The sequence below is a fragment of the Aethalodelphis obliquidens genome, unplaced genomic scaffold (genome assembly GCF_003676395.1).
Source record: "Aethalodelphis obliquidens isolate GAN/ISIS:26980383/991018 unplaced genomic scaffold, ASM367639v1 scaffold17, whole genome shotgun sequence".
NCBI classification, from domain to species: Eukaryota; Metazoa; Chordata; class Mammalia; order Artiodactyla; family Delphinidae; genus Aethalodelphis; species Aethalodelphis obliquidens.
In genome coordinates, this window is record NW_020837961.1 from 5,377,699 (window position 1) to 5,401,736 (window position 24,038).

The window sequence follows — 24,038 nt, forward strand, 5'->3', positions numbered from 1 at the left end:
GGACTGGGCATTCCTGGAACCCTCTCAGTGTGGTCCTTCAGACACAGTTGGCCCTTATCTATGGTGTGGTCTTATTTATGCAGAGAGTCTAGTAGGAGATTATCAGTCTCTTGGGAGATAACTCATTTCCTGGAGGCAGAAAAGATCTAGCTCAAAAATTTGTTAGCTTTGCTTATTGGTAGAAATACTTCATCAAAATATCAACTTTTGCAATAAACTGGCTCTACGTTTACAGAAACACTAGCCTTCAAGAAAACAGAATCTTTCTTAGATTCAACTAACCCTTCAGTCTACACTGGTTTTCTTGGTTGTGCAAAGAGAAGATGACTTTCAGCCCAGCCTGCCTCTTTTCTTAGGGCCAGGAGTCTTCCATGTAGCGGAAGCTTGCTGTCAAGAGCCATTTGAATTTGCTTGACTTTTTTTTAGTTCTTAATGACCTGTTTACAACTTATAAGAAAGAAGAGTGTGGCCTGGACCCTCTAGCTTCCAGTCACCTCCCAGGACACCTCGGGTACTCAGCCGCCCTATACACTCCGCTTTTCTCTCTCTGCTTCTTTCTTTCTCCTCTTCCCTCTCCCTTTCTTCTTCCCTGTCTTCCTTTAGTCATGCTTTTCACTGGCTTTCTTTTTAGAATGTGTAGAGAGTGTGTCTTGTTTTACCCACCATGATCTGCTCTAAAGGGTAACAAGATTGAGAAAGCATACACGTTACTTCTTCAGGACTTGAACTTGGACTCTGTTACTCAGCATCCTGTCCTGTAGAACCTGAGCTACTGTGGGTGTGAAGTTTTTCTTCTGAACATTTAAAATTCATTTAATGCGAGGTCCCTTCCTCCCTCCCTCCCCCCTTCCCTCCCTCCCTCCCTCCCTTCCTTCCTTCCTCTCTCTCTTTCAGATTCCTCACTTTGCTTTTTTGTGAAATCACAGAATTTTATGTTGGAAAAAACTTAAAAGATAATCTTGTCCAGACTCTTCGTTTTACAGATGAAGAAACTGAGGCAAAGGTCAGAGGGATTAAGCTTCAGAACCAGAATTAAAATCTGATCTTCTGGGACTTCCCTGGTGGTTCAGTGGTAAAGAATCCACCTTATGATGCAGGGGATACCGGTTCGATCCCTGGTCAGGGAACTAAAAGATCCCGCATGCTGTGGGGCAACTAAGCCCCATGTGCCACAACTACTGAGCTCCCGCACCTGAATTAGAGCCCACATGCCACAAACTATAGAGCCCACACGCCCTGGAGCCTGCGCGCCGCAACTAGAGAAGAGAAAACCCACGCTCCACAACTACAGAGAAGCCCGCACACCACAACGAAGAGCCCCATGAGCCACAACTAAGACCCAACGCAGCCAAAAATAAATAAAATAGATAAGTGGTAAGTAAGTCTTAAAAAGAAGAATCACATATTTCAAAAAATCTGATCTTCTGACGTGTAGCTCTTTCCTTTACTATTTGAATGGATTATTTGTCTTTTTAAATTTACTGTAACTCCTCTCTGTATATTTCAGTTAAAAGAGGATTTAAACGTATGACTCATTCCTGACTGCAGGGGTCTCTGTGTTTTGGGAATGGAGTGTGAGGTCCCCTGGAGGAAGATCTCTATGATGGAAGCGCTGTTGTCTTCCAGGTCTTCCCTCTCCCCTTTGCTTCAGGTCTCCGTGTGGAGGGACCTCCCTTAGCGGAGAATAGCTTGCCTCTCAGAGAGAACGGGAAAGAGAATGGGGTATGGATTGCCCAACCTCTCTGCCTCCTGACCCACTCTCCCCACTTTTTATAATGTTCAACGCCAATACATTTCACAGGGGCAGGTCCTGCCATATCTGGCTGGGGTAAATCAGCCTAATTTGGGGCAAAGCGTTCATATGCAGGGTGACAGCACTGGTATGATGAGGCTGTGGTGTATCTATGTGGGAAGCAAGAATCAGGAGCCACTTGATGGTACCAGGGAGAGAAGAGTAGGAAATTGGAAGGAAACTGGCTTGTGAAGGATTGGTCCTCTTTTAGAGTGAAATCTTCCAGCCACTGACCTCATGATAACGTTCATAGCATCACACACGCATGTTGATGGACTAGGTGGGGCTCGACACCATCCTCCCAGATAGATCATATCAAAGTCTCCCTCATTTCTCTCTTACTTGTCAATCCAATAGAAAAGGAATTTGACTTGGTTCAAATAGTTTTTCAAACTATTTTCAAAATAGGCCATGTTGATATTTTCAAAAGGCCATGTTGATTCCCAGTGCCTTATGTTTCAAAATATTAAACCAAAAAATTAGGGAAAATGTTTTCTTATGTTTTATGCCAAGATTTGAGCAATGAATTAAGAAAAAAATCCCAGCCAAGAGAGAAAAATGTTTAGTTGGAGGAAAATTTAAATATGAAAGTAATTTGATAATCATTCTACCATCTTAAGAAAAATGAAAGTGAAAGATAAATTTACCTCTTTCTGAGAAAAATAAATACCATATGCTAACACATATATATGGAATCTAAAAAAAAAAAATGGTTCTGATGAACCTAAGGGCAGGACAGGAATAAAGACAGACGCAGACGTAAAGAATGGACTTGAGGATACAGGGAGGGAGAAGGGTAAGCTGGGACGAAATGAGAGAGTGGCATGGACATATACACACTACCAAATGTAAAATAGATAGCTAGTGGGAAGCAACTGCATAGCACAGGGAGATCAGCTCGGTGCTTTGTGACCACCTAGAGGGGTGGGATAGGGAGGGTGGGAGGGAGGGAGACGCAAGAGGGAGGGGATATGGGGATATAAGTATATGTATAGCTGATTCACTTTGTTGTACAGCAGAAACTAACACAACATTGTAAAGCAATTATACTCCAATAAAGATGTTAACACAATATATACATACCTCTTTCCCATAAAAAACCCTCAGTCATAAGATGATGCTTTGGGGAAAGCTTTACTTGTAACTGTGCGTGTGTGTGTGTGTGCGTGCGTGCGCGCGCACACAGATGTGCATCTGCTTTTGCACATTCTAATTTGATGCTTTTATGCTGTCCATATGGATCACTGCAACACTGATTCCATCATTTTAACCACAGTTTACGTTTCAAGTATCAAAATACACAGTATATAAAAGAAGTTCCATTCTGTGTGTCCCTTATCCTTGGCAAAAGGAAAATAGATCCTCCCAAGCAGGGCACTGTGTCCAGTTAAAGACTTCAGTAAAGAATATAATGTAAGTTAAGTGTTTCTTTTCATATCTAGAATACTAACACCAGGTAACGTTCTAACCAACCCGGTGAAGTTATATTCTTCAAGGGATAATGTTCAAAGAGAGAAACTGAACTAAATTAGTATACAATTGGGACTTCTAATAAGGAAGTCCTGAAGAGAAATGTTCCAGCCAACAATGATCATTCAGGAATAGTTTACTTCTGTCTCCTTTGGGAGACCTAGCAAATCCTGCTGTTTTCCCAGATGTCCAACTGGTAGCTAATACCTTCTTGATTACCCCAGGTTATGGGAAGCATGGAGAACAAAAGAGAAGAGACACTTTGCTATGTGTCTACAGTTACTGCAAAAAAAAAAAACCCTCTTGATATGATGATCTCACAATAAAGACCAAATATACGGTGGCTTGCTCTCTCTGAACGACCGTTCCCATTCCCACAGAAAATTCTTGATTCCCACACCACTACCCACCAACTACCATGCTTTTCAAATTTATTACACCTTATTGTAAGTTATTCAGCCTTTTCCATCCTTCTTGCAGGGGACTCTAGGCCCTCTGAGAGCAGGGGTTTTCTATCTGGTTCTCTACTGAGCACCACTGAGACGTGGTAGATCCTACCGGGAGTTGAGTGAATGAGTGAACTGGGCCCATTGGCACCTTTTCAGGACAACCATTCAGAACACAGCTGGCTGCGGCGCTGGGGTCCACTCTGCCTAGGGGGAGGCCTATTTATGGATGCAAGCTTCACAAAAGAAGAAGATCTGCTCCCCAGAGAAGAATATTTCTATTTTGAACCAATTATTCTATATTATTGAGCCCAGTTGACTACATAGTTGTTTTTCTGTTTTTGAAATTTTACAGACTAATTGACCTACGAGTGTTTCCTCAAAAGACAAAAGGATGAGGCCGTGTGATAATTTCCAGGTACCTATTAGAAAAATATGCGAGATGCTTGTATTTTCCATCTCATGATTATCTGACACAGACATGTTGGGACTGTTACCTACTCACCCTGGAATATTATTTTAATCGAAGTATCAACTGTAGTTCAATCGAGAGCATAAAACAAGTAACAGCAACAAAAACCAAGAAAAATGTTTTAGTACAGAAGATAATGCTCCCATTGAATTGAACTCCTTCTCTTTTCATGATCTTCTTTTTGTTATCTGCTGGTTTCCTCACTCTCTCCCCTCCCACAGCAAGCAGTTAGGAGCCTGCTGGCCCCTCCTTCTCACAGAATAAAGCCCCTGGAAGGTAAGGGAAGTGCTAGGCTGGAGACAACGCCACCACTGGACAGTGAGAAATCTGTGTGGAAAACTTCCCGGATCATTTGGAGACTATGAGTTTGAAAACAGAATCACTTCCTAAGAGTATTCTAAATCACTGAGGGCTCATATAATAATGAAACTGAAACTCAGCAAGAAGATGGTTGAATGAGCATGCGCTGCAAATTATGAGTACGGATGTTCTGCAAGAGTATAAAGGAAGCTTTGTCTGGCCCTGTACTAGGGCAGAGATTTTCATTGCTTCCAGGCTTACATGTCTGTGAAGAAATGAAACAGCAAACCTGCTCCCAAGAACTGGGCTCTGACTATAAGCGAACAGCCTGGAGACATCAAAAGTTCACTTGCGGAGGGCTTTCTTATCATGTAATCCCAAGTAATTTGAGTCAAACTGAGAATTAAGAAGGATGCTGTGGAGAACTCCAAGAACACTAGACCGGTGTCAGCATGACACGCCTGCTAAAACCCTTGCCAATGATCAAAGAGAATCACGCAGAAGTTCATCTAGAACTGACTTCAGCCCTTTATAGACCCAAGTCTATAATTTTGATTTTGTTGTTTTTGTTGTTTAAAGCGAAAAGGCAGTAGCAATGTAGTATGTTGAATAAGGGCTACTGGAGGAGGAGAGGAGTGAAGCACATGCTCTGAGAGCAGGAAGAAAGAGAAACTACAAAAAGCAGATAGAAGGGCTTTCAAAGCACAGTAGGCTGGCAAATGGGAGTGAAGATAAACGGCCGAGGCTGCTGACGTTTTCAGCCGCAAAATGACTGATGTTTATATAATGATGTAACTGAGCATTAGGAAAATATATTGGGTGAAACAAGCATGTTTAAAAAAGAAGGTTTTACAAGCTATGGTTACCAAAGAGGAAAGGGGGAGGGACGGATTAGGAGTTTGGGATTAACAGATACACACTACTGTATATAAAATAGATAATCAACAAGGACCTACTGGATAGCACAGGGAATTATGCTCAATATTTTGTTATAACCTAAAAGGGAAAAGAATCTGAAAAAGTTATATATATACACATAACTGAATCACTTTGCTGTGCACCTGAAACTAACACATTGTAAATCAACTATACTTCAATAAAAAAAACATTTAAAAAGAAGGTTTTAGCAACCATTTTATTTTAGAAAGTTTTAATTCGAAAGATTTCCACTAGATAGTTTAAGTGAAAACTGAAGCTTTGATGCTTAAAGGGCAAGGTTCCCAGTGCTTATGGCAGTGAGATGCCATGCAGCCAGCACATGCTATGGAATCAGGAATCTCGGGGTGTGAGACAGCAAGTGGCTTATTTGCTCATCTGTAAAATGGGCTTCACGTGCCTACACACAATGGAGCTGTAATGAGATGAAATTAATTGAGAAATACATTCCAAATGCCTGGCACAGAGCAGAAAATTCAGTCTGTGGTGGTTGCATTAGTGAAATTGCAAATCACCCATAATGCTAAGTAAAGGATGCATTTTGAATTTCCTTTCTGTATTATTATGTATGATTATTCAATAGGGTGCCAGAAGCTGCTGGCTAGGAATCTGACTGCACCCTGCCTGGTCCAATGTTAAGGCTACGAACTGCAAGAGCTCCAGCTCAGCAGAGAATCAGTAACACCCTTCGGGTGGTTCACCTGCTATGCTAACTTGCATTGGCTCTTGGCTATTCTGAAAGATGGATGCTACCTCAAATTAAGGAAAGGGAAAAAATAACACAGTAGTTGTTAAATACAGTTCTTTATTTTCTGAAAATAGGTATTTCAACTAAAGCATTGTAAGTCACTATGGTGGAAATGTAGAAATATAAAAATGCTGTATTGCACAGGGAACTATATTCAATATCCTGTGATAAACCATAATGGAAAAGAATATGAATAAAAATGTATATATATGTATAGCTGAATTACTTTGCTGAACAGCAAAAATTAACGCAACATGGTAAATCAACTATCCTCCAATAAAATAAATTTAGAAATATCGAAATGATTATTCCTTTTTATTTAGCATAATAAGTTCTACAGAACTTACATTTATGAACTTACCAATCTTCAACTGTTTCTGATCTATAAAAATGACAAGTGCATTATGGTTTGACCTAACTGCTACTAAAGCAAACGTAATTGAATTGATTCACTGCCTCATTTTATTTGCAGAAATGAGACAAGGAACTGATGCATGGATTTGCATATTTTGTATTATCTATTTTCAAATAGTTTGTGAATGGAAAACCATATAGAGAACTCTTTTAGGGAAGGACACACAGTGTCAGGAGTATTCTCTGTCCTCATTAAGCTTAGCTTTCTGTCCAGCAGCTGGCTTCTGCCATTCAGGAGTGAGATTCAGATCTGCCCCATGCAGTTCTTCAGCTTCAGAACAGATTAGTTTCCTCGTCCTGAGACTGCATGCAGTTGCAGACAGCACTTAGTCGTTGCTGCCCTTTCTGGGCCCTGAGAATTATTTCTGATTCTTGGTAACTCAGTAGATTAATGAGACTTCTATTGAGTGTTATAAAAGTAGCTGAGCCACTGACTTAAAGGTGATGAAAACTGCTTTTTCTCAAATAAGGCCTTGCTTTTATTTAGGCTTTAAAGATTTTCTTCTGGAAACATTAGGATACCTTGATGAATTCACTAACTTAGATTTTAGTGTAGTAACAGTAGCAATTAATGAAGTAAGCTTTCACTGATATCTTTAGAGGCTATTAAGCCCCAAGGTTTGTCAGACTATGAAGATTTGTACCTTTCTACTTCAAGAAACCATTTCATCTCCACAGAATCTCCTGCCTTCATTGGCTAATGATAGAAATTCAGAATCATTAGCTAAATTAATTGTTTCATGTGGTTGGTCTTTAGAATGTTATAAACTGTAATAGAATTACTGAGTTGAGAGCAATTAATTAGATGTACTTTGAATATATTCTAATTAAATGCTATACCTGTCATTCTTAATGACCACTTGAAAACTACCAAAAGAAAACTGCTGATGAATCTCAGTGCCATGAAAATAAACCATCCAGAACCGTTATGCCTCATGTCTGTATAGTTCACATCACTTCAAAATCTGAAAAGTCATTTCAGATACTGCCATTGAAGTATTACCACAGGGCCCCATAATTTTAAGGGAGAAAGTGAAAGTGTGGAATCCTTTTTTTAGGTTTTTAAAGCCCATAAATCATAGAGGTAGGAATAGCATGTATATTTCTTATGTCTAGGACTGTGTTAGACCATGTTAGACCAGGAGCTGAAAATTCAGATCTGTATACCAGAGCCACAGAGAGATCTGATGCTCAGAGATCACTGAGATCTCATGCTCAAATGAGAGGAGATGTCTCAGGATCAGAAAGAAGGAGGACTGAGAAATGCAGGGCCCTTGAGGGCAAACAGCTTTACAAAGGGGCCAGCCTCCCGCTAGCTACACTGGTTGTTGTCTTACGGATATGTGGTTCCTGTCAAGCCAGATACAGTGGTTTTCAAACAAATACAGATGTGTGGGATTTTACATGAAATCATCACAGATTCAAATTTTCAGCCCTGTGGGTCAAGTAAAACACATCTGTGGGCTGTTGGCAAGCAGCCTCTGGATTAGATTCTGACATCCTCTGTAGGTATATATGCTATTAAAAATGAAGGATGTTGGGCTTCCCTGGTGGCGCAGTGGTTGAGAGTCCGCCTGCCGATGCAGGGGACGCCCCGGTCCGGGAAGATCCCACATGCCGCAGAGCGGCTGGGCCCGTGAGCCATGGCCACTGAGCCTGCGCATCTGGAGCCTGTGCTCCGCAACGGGAGAGGCCACAACAGTGAGAGGCCCGCGGAACGCCCCCCCCCAAAAAAAAAAAAATGAAGGATGTTGACATGCTGCCCACCCTTCATCAGTACTTACGACCAATCAAAGGAAACGTCTGTGAAAAGAAACTAGGGTATTTCATTAATCAACAGATAGGATGTGCCCTCTAGGTTGCTGCAATATATATATTTTTAAATTTTTATTGGAGTATAGTTGCTTTACAATGTTGTGTTAGTTTCTGCTGTGCAGCAAAGTGAATTGGTTATACGTATACATATATCCACTCTTTTTTGGATATCATTCCCATTTAGGTCATGACAGAGGACTGAGTAGAGTTCCCTGTGCTATACAGTAGGTTCTCATTGGTTATCTATTTTATACATAGTTGTGTATATGTGTCAATCACAATCTCCCAGTTCATCCCACCCCCCCTTCCCCCTTTGGTATCCCTAAGTTTGTTCTCTACGTCTGTGTCTCTATTTCTGCTTTGCAAATAAGTTCATCTGTGCCATTTTTCTAGATTCCACATATAAGCAATATTATACGATATTCGTTTTTATCTTTTTGACTTACTTCACTCTGTATGACAGTCTCTAGGTCTATCCACGTCTCTGCAAATGGCACAATTTTGTTCCTTTTTATGGCTGAGTTTAAGATTAAAAACACAGATGTATTCGTAGTCTTTCTCTGGTTTGTAAACAGGTTGGTTGAGGAAAAAAAAGATCTTTTGAAAGGATTGTTAACTTATTGGGAATGGAATACTAAGAAAGGATCAAACCTGTATGTCAGGGGTGATTCTAGAAAAGCTGAAGGTAGAAGACTTTCCAAGGTCCATACAACATCATGTACTGTTTATGATACAAAAATGGGGGAGGGGCACACAGTATGAAGAAGAGAAAATTAGAATATTTTATTATCCTAGATTGTTGTTCTCATATTGAAATACTATGTTTGAAAAGTTGAAATGAAAATTTTATACAGATGTAGGTTGAAAAAAATGGAGAACTGTACAGATGTTATGAAACAATTGGTACTTCCCTGAGGGGTAAGAAGAGAAATTTACAGAATCACAGAGCACAGTGTGTCATGTAGCGGCTCCAGAGAGCACACAGCATCCTTCAGCGGATAAAGCAAAGGGCAAGGAGGTAGGGTCCGTTTCTATTTCTGGCATCTATTGCTTTGGGACTTGGAGGATCAGAGTGTCACCTTTTGGCACTCAGGTCACCCCACATGTTAAAAAAAATCCATAACTCAAAGGTGTTTTATGCACCAGTTTTGACATCTATAAACCACTGGCAGATTTTAAAAATCAAGGCTATCACAAAAGCAGGGACTGTTGTTCTCCCTCTCTGTAATTTACAGAATTCATGAAGATTTGCAATGGCCAGCCACCAAGCAGATGTCTATTGGAATATTCTTGTTTGCTTTACATTTCTGCTCACCCTGGAACCCATCACCTTAATTCATTTTTTCTTTGCATGAAATTTAAATAAAAAAGCAGCTCTAGGCAGATTCATTATTTAAGTTGCCGTTTCCATACTCTCCTTTGGAAATTGAGGCATCCGTATACGTAAGGCTTCAGTTAGGCTAAAAGATAAGTTAACATGCTAAAATCCAGGGTCCCAGCTATCATGCATGAAGTATATAAAGTTCATTGTCTTTGTCTGCATCCTTTACAAGCTATCCTCGGCCAGCATTGATTTAGATGCTAACTTTATATTCAACTCAATTCTTACCTTCATTCTTTAGAAAAATATAACACATATGAGAAATTTGAAGATTAAATTTATAGATAAAAATACTTACCTCTCTCTTGCAGCTTGATGCACAATATGGAAAAATAATACATGAAAAAATAAAAATAATACATAAACTATCAAACCAAATCCCCAGATAAAGGCAAACACAAAAAAGAGTCCACACCTTGTAGAAGACATCATTCTCTTCCATTACCTAATGCCTGGCTTTCAAGAAATTAGGTGAGTTCATATTGTTTAATCTATGGGATCTATTATCTAACCTTCTCGGGAAGTGACTTCAGTAAGTATCAATGCAATGTTCTCACAGTTCTCATCAATTCAATTACCTTGACCCACAGGTATATTTTGCACACACACACACACACACACACACACACACACACACACACACACACATGCACACACTTACATACACACGCACACACACATGCAAATGCTTTTCTTTGGCTTTGAAGAGTGAAACAAAAACCACAGGTCCTAGACCCTAAAACAGAAGTAGGGAGGATAATCTGTAAACACTTGGCTGCATTTTACATATTGAGCCCAACCCAAGATGTGTATTCTTAGCGGATACTAGCATGTTAGCAAAATCTTATTGCGGAAAAGAAATGGGTTTTTAATATGTGTGTGTAACTGAATCACTTTGCTGTACACCTGAAACTAACACAACATTGTACATTTTTACTGAAGTCAACTATACTTCAATTAACAAAATGCCTGCTTTGTCGGCTCTCTCACACCCGTCCCAGCGACACCCTACCTTGCGGAGGGGCTTGAGCTTGGTCTCCATGATGAAGTCGTACTTGCACAGCTCACAGCAGCGCGTGTCGGAGCTTTTGATCCACTGGTGGAGGCAGGCCTGGTGCACGAAGCGCAGGGTGCCCGTGCAGCGGCAGGGCGTGATGAGCGGACTCCCCTCATCCCCTTCGCAGTGACAGATCCTGGGGAGGATACAGCAGCCGGGTGAGATCTCTCCCTCGGGGAGCACACGGCATCCTCCTCCCACACATCCCAGGCTGTATTAGAAACTGCAACCTCACATCCAGACCCATGGACGTCACACTTCGGCTTAATGCTAGAGCTGAATCTATGGCCAATACTAATTTCCTTTCCCTTGCATAGTCGTTGCTGGACTCTTAAGTCATGTTCAAAGGCATTAGACACCAATACATCAAAAATGTGCGATCATTCCTACACGGAAGTCAATTTTAACAGCATAGCTATTGAGCTATGTCCCCATCTTCATCTATTAAAAGTCAATATCCATAGGCACAAGCTTGCTTTCATATACAAAAGTTACGACTTAGTATTCTAAGGAGTGCTGGAACCTGGTAACTTCAATGTTTTACTTTGATGGTAGTTTTATGGGGTGTATACTTTACTACATATGGTATCTTACCAATGTGGAAGAATTCTGAAACATTTTAACATGCTGCTATGGAATAAAGTGAATATAGAAAGTCTCAACTAGGAAATATTATGAAGATTTTCCTAGGAAGATGCACACATATTTGGTCAAAACAAAAGGCCTAAACTGTCAATAATCATCGCCACAAAAGTTACTGGTTACAGAAAGTTCAAGTACAGTAAATCCTACTGTTTTAAAATGTTAATTACTACATCTTCCAAGGAACTCCTAGTTCAAGTAGTTTACTGAATTACTATGACTTCTAGTGTCACGGATTCATAGTCTATGAAATCTTCATTATTCTTTTCTTCAAATTAAAAAAAATAATTTGTTTTCCTCACTGGATAAGTTTTTATACCACCAGGTCACGAATTCAAACCTTAGAACTTCAATAATTCTTATTATATAACCAGCTGTTAGAAGTTGTTACTAAATTTAATTAGAAATATTGCTTGAACTCTGTTAGAAATATGAATGGAATGTTCCCAGAACACCTGTATATTAATTTTTTGGAGCAGAATCACAGTGGTGGGCTGGAAGAATGTTTGAATTGCTGCTACTTTCCTTTCATACCTCTTCTCCGGAAGCATGTTTTAAAGAGTGGATTTTAAAATCTATTTATCTAGCTCAGCTGTCTCCCCAGGGGAAATGTGATGGTTGGTCAGATTGTTGCTGCAATGAGATACAGGAATTGAAACCCAACCCTCCCCTAACCTCAAAATAAAGAAGTATGACACAGTACACTAGTATCTTGGATCTCTTTTTCTTAAGTAAAGCTCTTTGGGTGGAGTGATAGGATGAGAACACAGGAAAGTTCAAAATCAGCATCTGCCTTTCCCTGGACAGAGTTAGGAGGTATCAGTGTTGGATGTTGCAGCCCATGTCAAAGGCTGGCGTGGTGGGGAAAAACTAAAACTCATCTCAGAGCCTATTCTTTAATATGAAAGCCCGAGATATGTCCTCTCTCCAAACGTGTAGGTCCTAGGATCAGGGCTTAAGTATACTTTATAGCATACCTGTTGCCGACAGACTGTTGGTCAGTGGATGCTTGTTGACTAAAGGAATTGTTCACTCAACAAACTGTGACTTATTATAAAAGCAACCAGTGAAAGCATATCTGGGTTTCTATAGCACATCATTTAATTGTAATATTTATTTTTTTGAGTCACTGAAACCTAACGCATTATATACATCACGAGCGGCTGAGATTTCTGAAGTCCTTTGAACCTCTTCTCTACCTGTTCCCACACAAAGATACTCCCTTAGGTCAGGGGCCAGCACACCGTGACCCATTTCTTCCTGCTGCATGTTTCGGTAAAGTTTTATTGGACCACACCCACACACGTTTGTTTATGTATTATTTAGAGCTGTGTTTCACTATAACTGTAGACCTAAGAGTTGATGCAGAGGCCATGTGTCCACAAAAACTATCATCTTTACTACCTGGCCCTTTACAGAAAACTCATGTCTTAAACATGGTGATCCTGAGTTAAAGACAATGTCTGACTATTATCAACAATGATGAAAACAAGGTTCAGAAAATAAATCACCCCAAATTCTGCAAGTAACAAAAGCTGAAGTAAAGGTTCCAGAGAGAAGCACACAATAAAGACGAAAGTCCCTCCTGACCCACCACTGAAGCCCGCTGGTCCACAGCAGTCTGCAGGGACAGGGGGTAAAGTTTCTTGTTTGAAAAAGAAAAATTTGCAGTTAATGCCATCTCATAATTCGTCACCACAAAGGGGGTCAAGTGTTGCCCAGCTGCCAAGATGATTCTGAGGCTCTGAGTTTTTACTAACTTGAAGAAGTAATTCATCATAAGTAGATGTAAACTGATGACTGAGTTCAGACTGACCACAACAGTTCTCTGCTTGTAGTCAAGACTTCTTAAATCTTACAGATTCTTTTTAAAGAACTTCTGAAACTGTCACCCGAAGCATCACTGGCAATATCACTTTTTCATAAAGTTAAGATTATTTCCCATAGGAAAAATCAAAAGCTTGGTTCATTTCCATTTCACAAGATTTCTTTTTATGTGATTTTAGCATTTTGAATTTTTTCTAAATTATCCAACTCAGGTTGGCTCCTAAAGAGTCTTTTTCAAACTATGCTGATATTGTTCTAAATGAATTTAAAAGCTAAATATCAACTTCAAATATCTGCTAGAAATGAAAATAAAGTGACAGAGCCATTACAGGAAGCATTAAACAATTCTTAAATTGATATACTTCACACAAACCATAATTGCTAAATTATAAATGAAAGCATAGTAATAAAAATATAAACATGCTTTTTTCCAATAGAATAACTGTGTAGAGAAAGCGATTTCAATAATAAAATAAAAATGCACTGTAAAATAATCATAATTTTGATGCATTTTTACCTTATGGGAAATCGAGACTCGGGAATTAAGTGATTTTTTAAAATCACTGATGGTCTACATTGGTGTCTGTCACCTAGCGGCAGGAACAAGCTGAATTCACAGATATTACTGGCATTTTAGTATCTTAACTGGCTGCTTACAGTCCAACCACCATGTGTTAGGTTTTCACCATTTATGACGTGAATAAACATCTACTTCCATATAATTTCTAGTTTTCTGTAAAGAGTGGACCACAAAATGCTATTGAGCAAATTAAATTTTAGAAAATGTGTGTGTGTGCGTGTGTTTGCAGCTTCAAGTCCCCCCCTTAATGTTTGAGTTTTAAGAAAAGTTGGCTTTTTTTTTTTCAGTCATATAGATCTGAAAACGACCTCCACTGCCAGTCCAGACCCCATCCCTTGCCAAGGCTTCTTGGCTCAGGTAGAATAGTATTTTTTGTTATGCCTAAGTTTTTTAAAAAAATAATTCATCACTTAAAAAAATCTTTGTGAGGGCTGTAGTGATTATGTAACTTTAGAATTATTTTCATTCATTCATTCATTATTTAATTCATTCACATTTTCTTAGTTCTTGCTACATGCAAAGAAAATCAGACACTAGCATCTGCACGGAGGGTGACTTGAGAGGAAGAGAAGAGAACCTGAAGGCGGGGACACCATTTGGGCAACGATTACAAATATCTAGGTATTAAGAATCTGTAACAATGTGGTAACACTTGGGAGGAGATGGGAGACAGCCTGCAGAGAGTGTCAGGATCACCGAGGGCCTTGCTTGGTTTCCATGACTACTAACTTTGGCATCGAAGCACATCTACAACATGGGACTCTTCAAGGCAGTCATCCCTGTAACCTTCAGACAGCATTGCAACTCCTTTCCCATATTCCATACCACTTTTTCCCCTTTCTCTATCCCCTCATTTCCCTACCTACATTTTCTTCCATCCTCCTCTCTAACTAAATAAGCTTTAAACACAGTACTAATGGACACTGCTATGTTTGTAATGGTTTAATTTAGACGTTAATCTTTACTCAAAACCAGTCATCATGCTTCAGAGTTTGGTGCCCATTCTTCCCCTTTCAAAGAACCAGTTTGGTTTTATTGATATTTTTCTATTTTTTTAACCTTTATTTTATTTATTTCCTCTCTGATCTTTATTATGTCCTACCTTCTGCTGACTTTAGGGTTTTTTTGTTCTTTTTCTAATTATTTTAGGTGGTAGGTTAGGTTATTTGAGATTTATCTTGTTTTTTGAAGAAGGCCTGTATTGCTGTGAACTTCCCTCTAAGAACTGCTTTTGCTGCATCCCATAGATTTTGTATGGTTGTGTTTTGATGTCCATTCTTAGAATTCACTTTCTTAAGCTAAAAAATGATTAGAACACATGTTGGGCAGAAGCCATGTTGAAAGGTAGTAAGCAGTTACAAGAAATTAGTGCTCAAGTAAACAAGTGAGGAGATATAACCACTCTTTTTGAGAAGTATAGCACAGCAATGAAAGGATGGTGGACTAGAGAAAATTTTAGTTTTCACTTTCATTTCATTTTTTTTAACAGTAAAAGCTGACTGTGTTCATAAGCAGAAGTGAAGGTGCCACAGAGAGGGAGACACTTACAGAAATAATCAGGCAAGAGAATGACCCATTGTTAAATGAAGTTTCTTGAGAAGTCAGGAGAGTGTGGGGAAAGAAAAAATGGTAGAGGAATATCTTTGGACAAGTGCAAGGGTATCCAGGAGGGAAACAGACACCATTTCCCGTGAGCAAGAGGCAGAGGAGAAATGGCCGGTGAAGATGGAAAGGAGGTGGGGGCAGGGAAGGTTCAGCCCCTGGGCCTAGGGGGGTCTTACTATCTTCCCTGATATAACAGACAACAGGTAACTAAAGGGAAGGCAGGAAGGCATGGGGTTACGGTCTCACAGAGGCTGTAAATAATTAAAGAAAGCCACTGGGAGAATAAGATGGAAAATTAACCAAGCATGTATATCAGAATCATGGAGCAGCCATGAGGTCCTCGGTGAGATGAGACAGCATGGATTTATGGTGGACGTTCTGGGACTCAGTTTGCTGAGCAGTCAGAGAGGTCCTACAAAGGGTAGCACAACCTCTCCGTGCCGAGATCACTAGGTCAGGCTGGAGAAGGATGAGGAGTGAAGGATTCTGGTGCATCAGAGAAGACGGTGTGAAGATAGTTGTCATAAAGTCTAGATGAACTGAGCAGGGAAGCTAGTGAAACCACCTCATGGTCATTGTATTATGAGAAAAGGATGGGTTTGAGAGACCAGAAGACACAGCGATGCAGAAGAACAGATGCTGAAAATAGGAGGAAATGGGACAAAGATTGTCCCTGTGTACAATATGCATTCATCTCCCTCGTGGATGAATTTGTATCCCTTCTGTTGTATTTTTTCCATTGTCACAGAAAAAATAAAAAATATAGACTTATTTGGTGCTTGAGGTTCACAAGCAAATCCAATCCTGACTCACATCCTTGTTTTCCCCTCCAGTAAACTGGTGAAGTTCTCTGTTTACTCATGTGCAAAATGAGGTCAAAAATAACTCTTAGGGTGTCATGAGAATTAAATAAAAGAGTACATGTCTGGCATATAGCAGGCAATCTAATACTTGTTAATTTTATTATGGCTAATTTGTTAATTCTGTCATGGGATCATGGGATTAATACTATTGCTACTACTATTATTAATGTGGTTTTTCTATGTTACTGCTGCCAATGCACTGGGACTAACAGCTTTTAGCAGCTAGTTTGTGAAGTCAGTTAAAGCAAGTGCTTGTAAGGCCAAGGTCATGAATTCTGACAGCATCCAGGTGAGTTAGTTATGACACCTTTGAATCCCCAGGTTAGTCGAGTCACAAACATGTCTCAAAGAAATCCTGGCATGGGAGTGTGTTTAGAGTAAACCTGGGAGGGGATTCAGCTTCACTCTTCTGTATGTTGGGTGCTCTCAGACAAGTTTTCAGACAGTTGAGAGGCCCGTGTACCACAAAAAAACCCAAAAAAACAACAACAACAAAAAAAGAAGAGCATGCAGGATGATTGTAGGGACTGAAATAGTGACTACTTATGGAGGACCAGCCCAAAATGTCGGTATTCTGGAACCTGGAAAGATGAGAGATGATGGGGGAGATGATCCTATGATAAGACATAACAGGTGCGTTACCATGTGGAGAATAGTATACAATTCAGCATGTCTAAATTCATGGGTAAAACTCGTCTACCATAATTTAATATTGTAGGGTACAAAGCTTACCTCTTAAAGTATGAGTGTACTCATTTTGAGAGAAATAAAAAAAAATACTAAGTCCTACATTTAACATCTTGGAGGAGAAAAAAAAAGCAAGGAAGGGTCATTACATGCCAATTGTCTTTAGATATATGACAGGCTATTGTGTGAATGGGCAGCTGGTCTTATTCTGAACCATAACTGGATCCAGGGAGTACAAGTTAAAGAATATATACATTGATATATACAGAACTTTCCAAAGATGAACTGAGCTTGCCCAGGAGCGTGTGGATTTCCCACCATGGAAGGTACTCAAGCAACAAACATTAAGTTGTGTGATTACATGGCAGGCATAGTGTAAAGGAATTCAAGCAAGGAATTCATGTACTTAAACTACATGACCTAAAATTTCTAGTGTTGCGAGTCTGTTTTCCTTCCTTTCCAACAGACTGATCTCCCTGCTCCACCCCCTGAAATTTCTTTGTCAGCATTTCCCCTCTGCTTATCCTGGGAGTTTTGTACTTAACCCTTTGATTTTTCCATTCTACGCTGACTGCTCCAGGGAGGCCATCCTGGACCACAAGTTCAAGCATTGCTCCTAGACTTGTGATTTTAAAATATTCATCTCCAAAATCAACCGTTGCCCCTCCAACAGCAAGAAACCTCAGCCGGTTCTTACTGGTTCCTGCATCTCACCATCTCCAAAACAGCCTCTCTTCCCAAAGAGGCCATTCCATCAACATCAACATCCTGTTCTATTGCTTGCCTTTGTTTTGAGCCTTTCAGGTACTTCGTACTCTAAATTTAAATGATCAATATGCCAAAAATTTTTCTCCCTTAGTGTTTTGGTTTTTTTAAATTATTTTCCTCTTTTCATCCTCACTGCCATTGCTCTGGTAGTTTTGAATTGTCACCAGATACACAAACTGTCTTAAAGCCTTTGCTCCTTCCAAATCATTCTTTAAACATACAGTTATTCAGATCCTCTTAAAACACTGCCATTCTTCAAGAACCCTATCATCAATCAAATAAAATCCAAATTACTTCACCTGGTTTTCAGCTGACCTTCCATAATTTGGATTTACCTTACCCATCCTGCTGTATTTCCTCTTAATCCCTAACACACAGGCATAGCAGCATGCTACAGAATTTACCAGCTGAGAAGCTATGAGTTTTGCCACAAATAACTTACCACTGTGCCAAGATCTTGATTCCTCTCCATCTAGAGGGCATTTTAAGGGTCTGGGTGTGTTGTCCATTAATCCCAGTTAACTCACAAATGTTATCATGTTCTGCGCATGTCATGATGCAGAAAGTGTTGGGAAACACTGGTGTGCTTTTTAATAGTACAATCACCATTAGAACCCTAGTTCTGCCGGTACAGTTCTGTTACCTCACTTAATCTCTGGTATTTTCAAGTTCCTCACCAATAAAATAGGAAAATAGCAGTGTCTACTTCATAGGATTGTTTATAAGAATTAAGTTAATTAAGTGTCAACTGTTAAATACTGTTTTTTTAAAATTAATGCTCAGATGTTTATTTCCTCAGCCTACTGCGTTCTGTGACTGTGCTTCTGGGAATTTTCTCAAATATGATCCCAAACCCCTGAGACCCTATTTCTTTCTTTCTTTTTTTTTTTTTTTTTTGCGGTACGCGGGCCTCTCATTGTTGTGGTCTCTCCCATTGCGGACCACAGGCTCCGGATGCGCAGGCTCAGTGGCCATGGCTCACGGGCCCAGCCGCTCCGTGGCATGTGGGATCCTCCCGGACCAGGGCACGAACCCATGTCCCCTGCATCGGCAGGCAGACTCTCAACCACTGAGCCACCAGGGAAGCCCGAGACCCTATTTCTTGATCACACTTCATTTAAATTTAAGCTGCCCTAAGACTCACATCCTTCATGAAATAGACTCTAGATCTTCTTTCCCTACAGCGTTTGAGGTGTCACTGTTCTTAGCACAGATACAGATCCGGTCTTTGCTGTCTGTTGTTTCATCTATGCAAGTTCTGCTATTATGAGCTGAATAAATTCTTGTTTATTAATTTTGAGGGTCAGGATCTTCTTTGTATGGAAAGAATAGCAGGATATTAAGAGTAATTTAAGTGATGAGAGTGTTAAAAAGTCAAGGTGAAGATGGCTGATTCCCAGACCGCAAAAGGATTGGGAATGCTATACTTTAAACTATCGTTTAAGCATGTACAGACCAAAAGAGATAGCCGAGGTTAGTGAGATGATTTATCAATTCTCAGAAGATGTTACCAACTACCAGTGTTTTGTTTATGTTTCGGGAAAACTCACTTATAATGAAAGTGAGAGATGTATGACCCTTACAAGTACCATGCACTCTTTATTTGCATTTGAGGAACTAAACTGAGGTGTACCAGTTTTACACCCTCTCTGAGCATCAGAGGAAGTCAAGCAAACCGATCTGCTGTAGAAAGGAGAAGTAACTCTTATTTAATAAACAGAGAAGAAGATAGGCAGTATTTAATATTAGTCTTAACGGCAGCTGTTTCCAGCAACTCTTATTGATATGGAGCCAGAATATATCTTTAGAATTAAAAGAAAAAGGCCTTGCAAATCAGGTTTCTAAGATTTCCCTACAGAGATGAAGATAAGTATTATGAGCTACCATTCAGCCTGAGATTTAAAATATCTAAAAACTTCTATTAAAGGTACAATTATGACATAGGAATAAAAATATTTTGTAGAGAGCTGATACCATTTTTATAATCGTAAGATGGGTCATTCTGAATCTACAATCTTTTTCTACAGATGAGTGACAGCTCTTTACACACAAGTGACTTTTTAAAGTGTTTTGTTTTCTCAGAGGAATATTTTCAACTCGAAAAACCTGGTATATACCACGACTTCCTGAGTTTGATTTCATGCCCTAATTTGTCACCACTGACTTGGTCAAAACCTCAGACCATCTGCACAGAGCTGCAGGGAAGGATCAACAACAAAGGCAGAAACATAGCAATGTCCCTGGTTCCTCACTGGGCCCTGGAGCAAATCCAAAGTCACAGCTCATCAGCTGTGTCTTCTTCCCATCGGATACCACACGAGGGAAAACAGTGGAGAACATAGTGATCACTTGTGCCAGTGATGGAAGCAGAGGAAGCCAAGGCTTATTTGAGTTCACAGGTACTTGGGTTAGGTGAGCTGCAGTGGCTTGGTCAGATGCTATCTGAATTACTCCCCCTGCAGCCCTATCACCTCTGGTGACGGCTCGAACCTATTGATCCCAGGAGTTTAAACCCTGATTGGGATCGAAGGTTGTCATAAGAACTCCCCTATTAGTGGCTAGCCTAGTGATTCAATCTCATAGTAGCCTAGGTCCTCTTGGAGGGCTTTCTGAGACGTCCTCGTGGGCGCATGGAGTACGTGAGATTTCTTCCCGTGTATTGGCATGTGTAGCCCCAGGTGTCCCAGCCCCAAGTGTACCCAACAACAGGACAGATCTTCCTCATTAGTCTTAGTATCAGCTCAGATGGTCCAAATCCTCCAGGTCAGGAGAGATCAAACGATGGGTTGTGCCGTATGGGATAACCCCTCCTTTGTTAGCCATCACCTTGCTTTCCCATCCACACTCTGTTGGTGGGTTCAGACAGAGCACGGTCTACTTCTGAGTAGAGAAATGGATTTTCCCCAATGGTGCTTACCTTTCAGATCCTACCTTATAATTTTGGTGACATAGAGATGAGTTAATAGATAATAAACACTGAATAAATATCCTGAGGTAATGATTCTCTCTACACTCTCACACATCACCAACATTCATTTTATGTCAGCTTTGAGACCTTTCTGCGTGTGTTCGTAAGATGGACAAAACTGAACTAGAGACATTTCTAAGCAGGAATTCTTAAAGTTGTTAGGCTCAGGGCTTCCCTGGTGGCACAGTGGTTAAGAATCCTCCTGCCAATGCAGGGGACACGGGTTCGAGCCCTGGTCCGGGAACATCCCACATGCAGCAGAGCAACTGAGCCTGTGTGCCACAACTACTGAGCCTGTGCTATAGAGCCCGTGAGCTGCAAGTACTGAGCCCATGTGCTGCAACTACTGAAGCCCGCATGCCTAGAGCCCGTGCTCCGCAACACAAGACGCCACCACGATGAGAAGCCCGCACACCGCAATGAAGAACAGTCCCCACTCGGCTGCAACGAAGAGAAAGCCTGCGCGCAGCAACGGAGACCCAACACAGCCAAAAATAAATAAATAAATTTATTAAAAAAAAAAGTTGTTAGGCTGTTTTTATTAGCTGCATGCGTTGAAGGGAAAAGGAAAAACAAAAGGACAGATAACACACACTCATTTGCTTTCTGTGTAGATATAAGCAAAGAAATATATTTGGTCAGATGCAGAATAGGGCTTTTGTACATGCATAATAACAGCTATCAGAAAACTTATCATTATAACTTTTTAGTCCTTTTACTTTTCTACATGTGGCAGAGATTCTTAATTCAAATTGATTTTGTGATACCGCTTTTTCTGATTGCTTAGTGTTTGAATCCTCATAACCTCATCCTCAACCATGACTTCTTTCTGTTTTTGTCTATTCATTAATCTTATCTGGTGGAGCATTACTTCAAAGGAAGTCTCAAGTTGCCATGCATAACTGACAAACAAGGTAATTTATTTACAGATAACCAAGAATGCACTGAATGAATTAAAAATATGATTCTGCATATAAATTCTCCTACATAGGCAAGCGAGTGTCTTGGCAAAATACTGATGTCTTATAGTAGCTCCAGCCACCCTGAGTGAACTGATTCACTTTTGATTCATTTATTCACGTATTCCTTTATTTGTTTATTTATTCATGTAATCATTCTCTCACCAAATAATCTGTTGCATGTGTGCAAGGTTATACGAGGTGGTGAGATAAATGCAAAGATGAGTAAGTCTCAGTCTCTGTCCTTCAAGGAGCTTATACTTTGACACTTTATACATTGGACACCTGCACAACTAGCTGGAATCCAAGTCACCGTGTGACGTATGCCATATCAAATGCTGTGCAAGGCGGGGAAAGAGAATGTGTAGATTGGGGTGGGGGGAGGGTGGTTACAGCCTAATGGAAGATGTTTATAGGAAGTGGAATTGGGGCCTGGGGAGAATTTTTGGCAGATGGAGATGGAAGTTGGTAGAATATTCCAGACATAGAAGATCCTTTCAGTGAATGCCTAGAAGTAGGAATCACTAGGTAATCGGGTCAAGTATGAGGCTAAGTTTGAAAGGAACATGAAAGTTTGGGTAGGATTGCACTGGGATGTCATGCTGACAAATTAAGATTGTGGAGAGCCTAAAATACATTTCCTTCATCCAGCACCAACATTTACACACACACACACACACACATAGACACACACACACACACACACAGGCATGCACATAAAAAGTTTTAACTATCAATATATTCAGTTGGAGGGGGAACTCAATAAAGAATCGGATTAAGAAAGAAAATTATTAGAAAGATTAATCTGCCTGTGTAACCTCAGAGATTAGACAGAAAAAGAAGAGGATATTACAATCATCAAAATCAACAGTAATAAGAACATGCACTAGTGTAATAGTCGTGGCAATGAAAAAAGATAACAGGAGATACTGAATAAGTAAAGTTGGTGGGATGCAGACACGAACTTGGGAAGAGGAACAGGGATGAGCCGTGAGAGGAAAGGACTGACTACATTGACTTCAGGGTTTTAATTAAAACTATGATACAGAGAATGGATCAAAAACAAGGTCCTCCTGTACAGCACAGAGAACTATGTTCAGTGTCCTGTGATAAACCATAATGGAAAAGACCATGAAAAAGAATATGCATAACTGAGTCACTGTGCTGTACACCTGAAACTAACACAACACTGTAAATCAACTCCACTCCAATAAAATAAAGAAAAAAGCTTCTCCGGACAGAGGCTCAAGATTAACCGACCTACAGGGCCTCTGAGCATTTGTGTGTCACCACAAGCACCACCTGGAAATGATAATGTTCATAATTTAATTTTTAACTTAGTTACACTGTATGGGGAGGGTCATTTTGAAAAGCAGAAGGAAGTAGTTCCACACATTCTCATAGATGCAATTTTCTTGGATTTGAGATATTTCAATGAATAAACATATTCGAAAGATGTTTTTCCACATAGCAACAGAATTACCTATGACAAATAATTATTTCAAATAACAAGCCTATTTGAAATAGACTTTTTTCCAATTAGCAGTAGAACAGCCAAGAGGTTTCTAAATATTAAGCCCAGAATTTTACCTTCTCTCTTCTCTGTGCATTAAAGAAAAAGACACATTCTGCACTGATATCAAGAAACTGGAGGAGAATATTACTGCTGCTCATATTATAGGTCAGCTATAAATCATCAGAAACCAAAACAAACTGGGAATTCATCATGAGAGTCATCTCCTCTTTATTTTATTTATCTTGCATTATGTATGGTGCAACACCATGCTTGAGGTTTTCATTTTGCACTTTTCACTTCTGTAGTTTGTGCATGAAAAAGAAATGTTCTACTTTACCTTTCATTAAACCCCATGTTGAAGTTATACATTTAAAATTTTTTAATTGTTTCTATCTTCACATAAAGACAGCTGCTTCAAAGACATAACAATAAGGCAGAGATAGCAGGAAAGAGATATGTTACTGCTTTTTATTTTCAAGTTATATTTTAATTTTCAAATAGCATCTTAAGGTGTATGTTCTCTAAGGAAGTACATAGTGAATATAAACTGCTAGTAGCTTCAGTTTGATTTCATACAAATAGTATTTTACTTGAGTCTAACTATAACAGCTTTAACTATTATAGAAGATTACATATCTACTGTATATATACCCACATATACATGTTATAAACGTAAATGTATATGTTTCAGTCCATAAGGAATATTCACATTATATCAATGAACCACACTGATGCAGGGTTTGCTGATCTCCACGCTCGATCCCTTAATGGCATCTGACAAAAAGTAAGGGA

The 24,038-nt window shown here is 39.8% G+C and overlaps 1 protein-coding gene and 1 long non-coding RNA gene across 2 annotated transcripts in view; one reads left to right on the forward strand and one right to left on the reverse strand.

Annotated features, from left to right (window-relative positions):
- Positions 1-24,038, reverse strand: part of MARCHF1 (membrane associated ring-CH-type finger 1) — an 88,148-nt gene that overhangs the window by 41,642 nt on the left and 22,468 nt on the right. The window contains exon 2 of the mRNA XM_027116861.1: positions 10,787-10,967. Coding sequence (XP_026972662.1) covers positions 10,787-10,967 — 181 coding nt within the window. The remainder of the gene's footprint in view (positions 1-10,786; positions 10,968-24,038) is intronic.
- LOC113625923 (uncharacterized) lies at positions 1,332-10,886 on the forward strand. The gene is made up of 4 exons (XR_003434943.1): positions 1,332-1,374; positions 9,248-9,411; positions 10,086-10,245; positions 10,776-10,886. It is a non-coding gene; the product is annotated as an uncharacterized LOC113625923 (long non-coding RNA).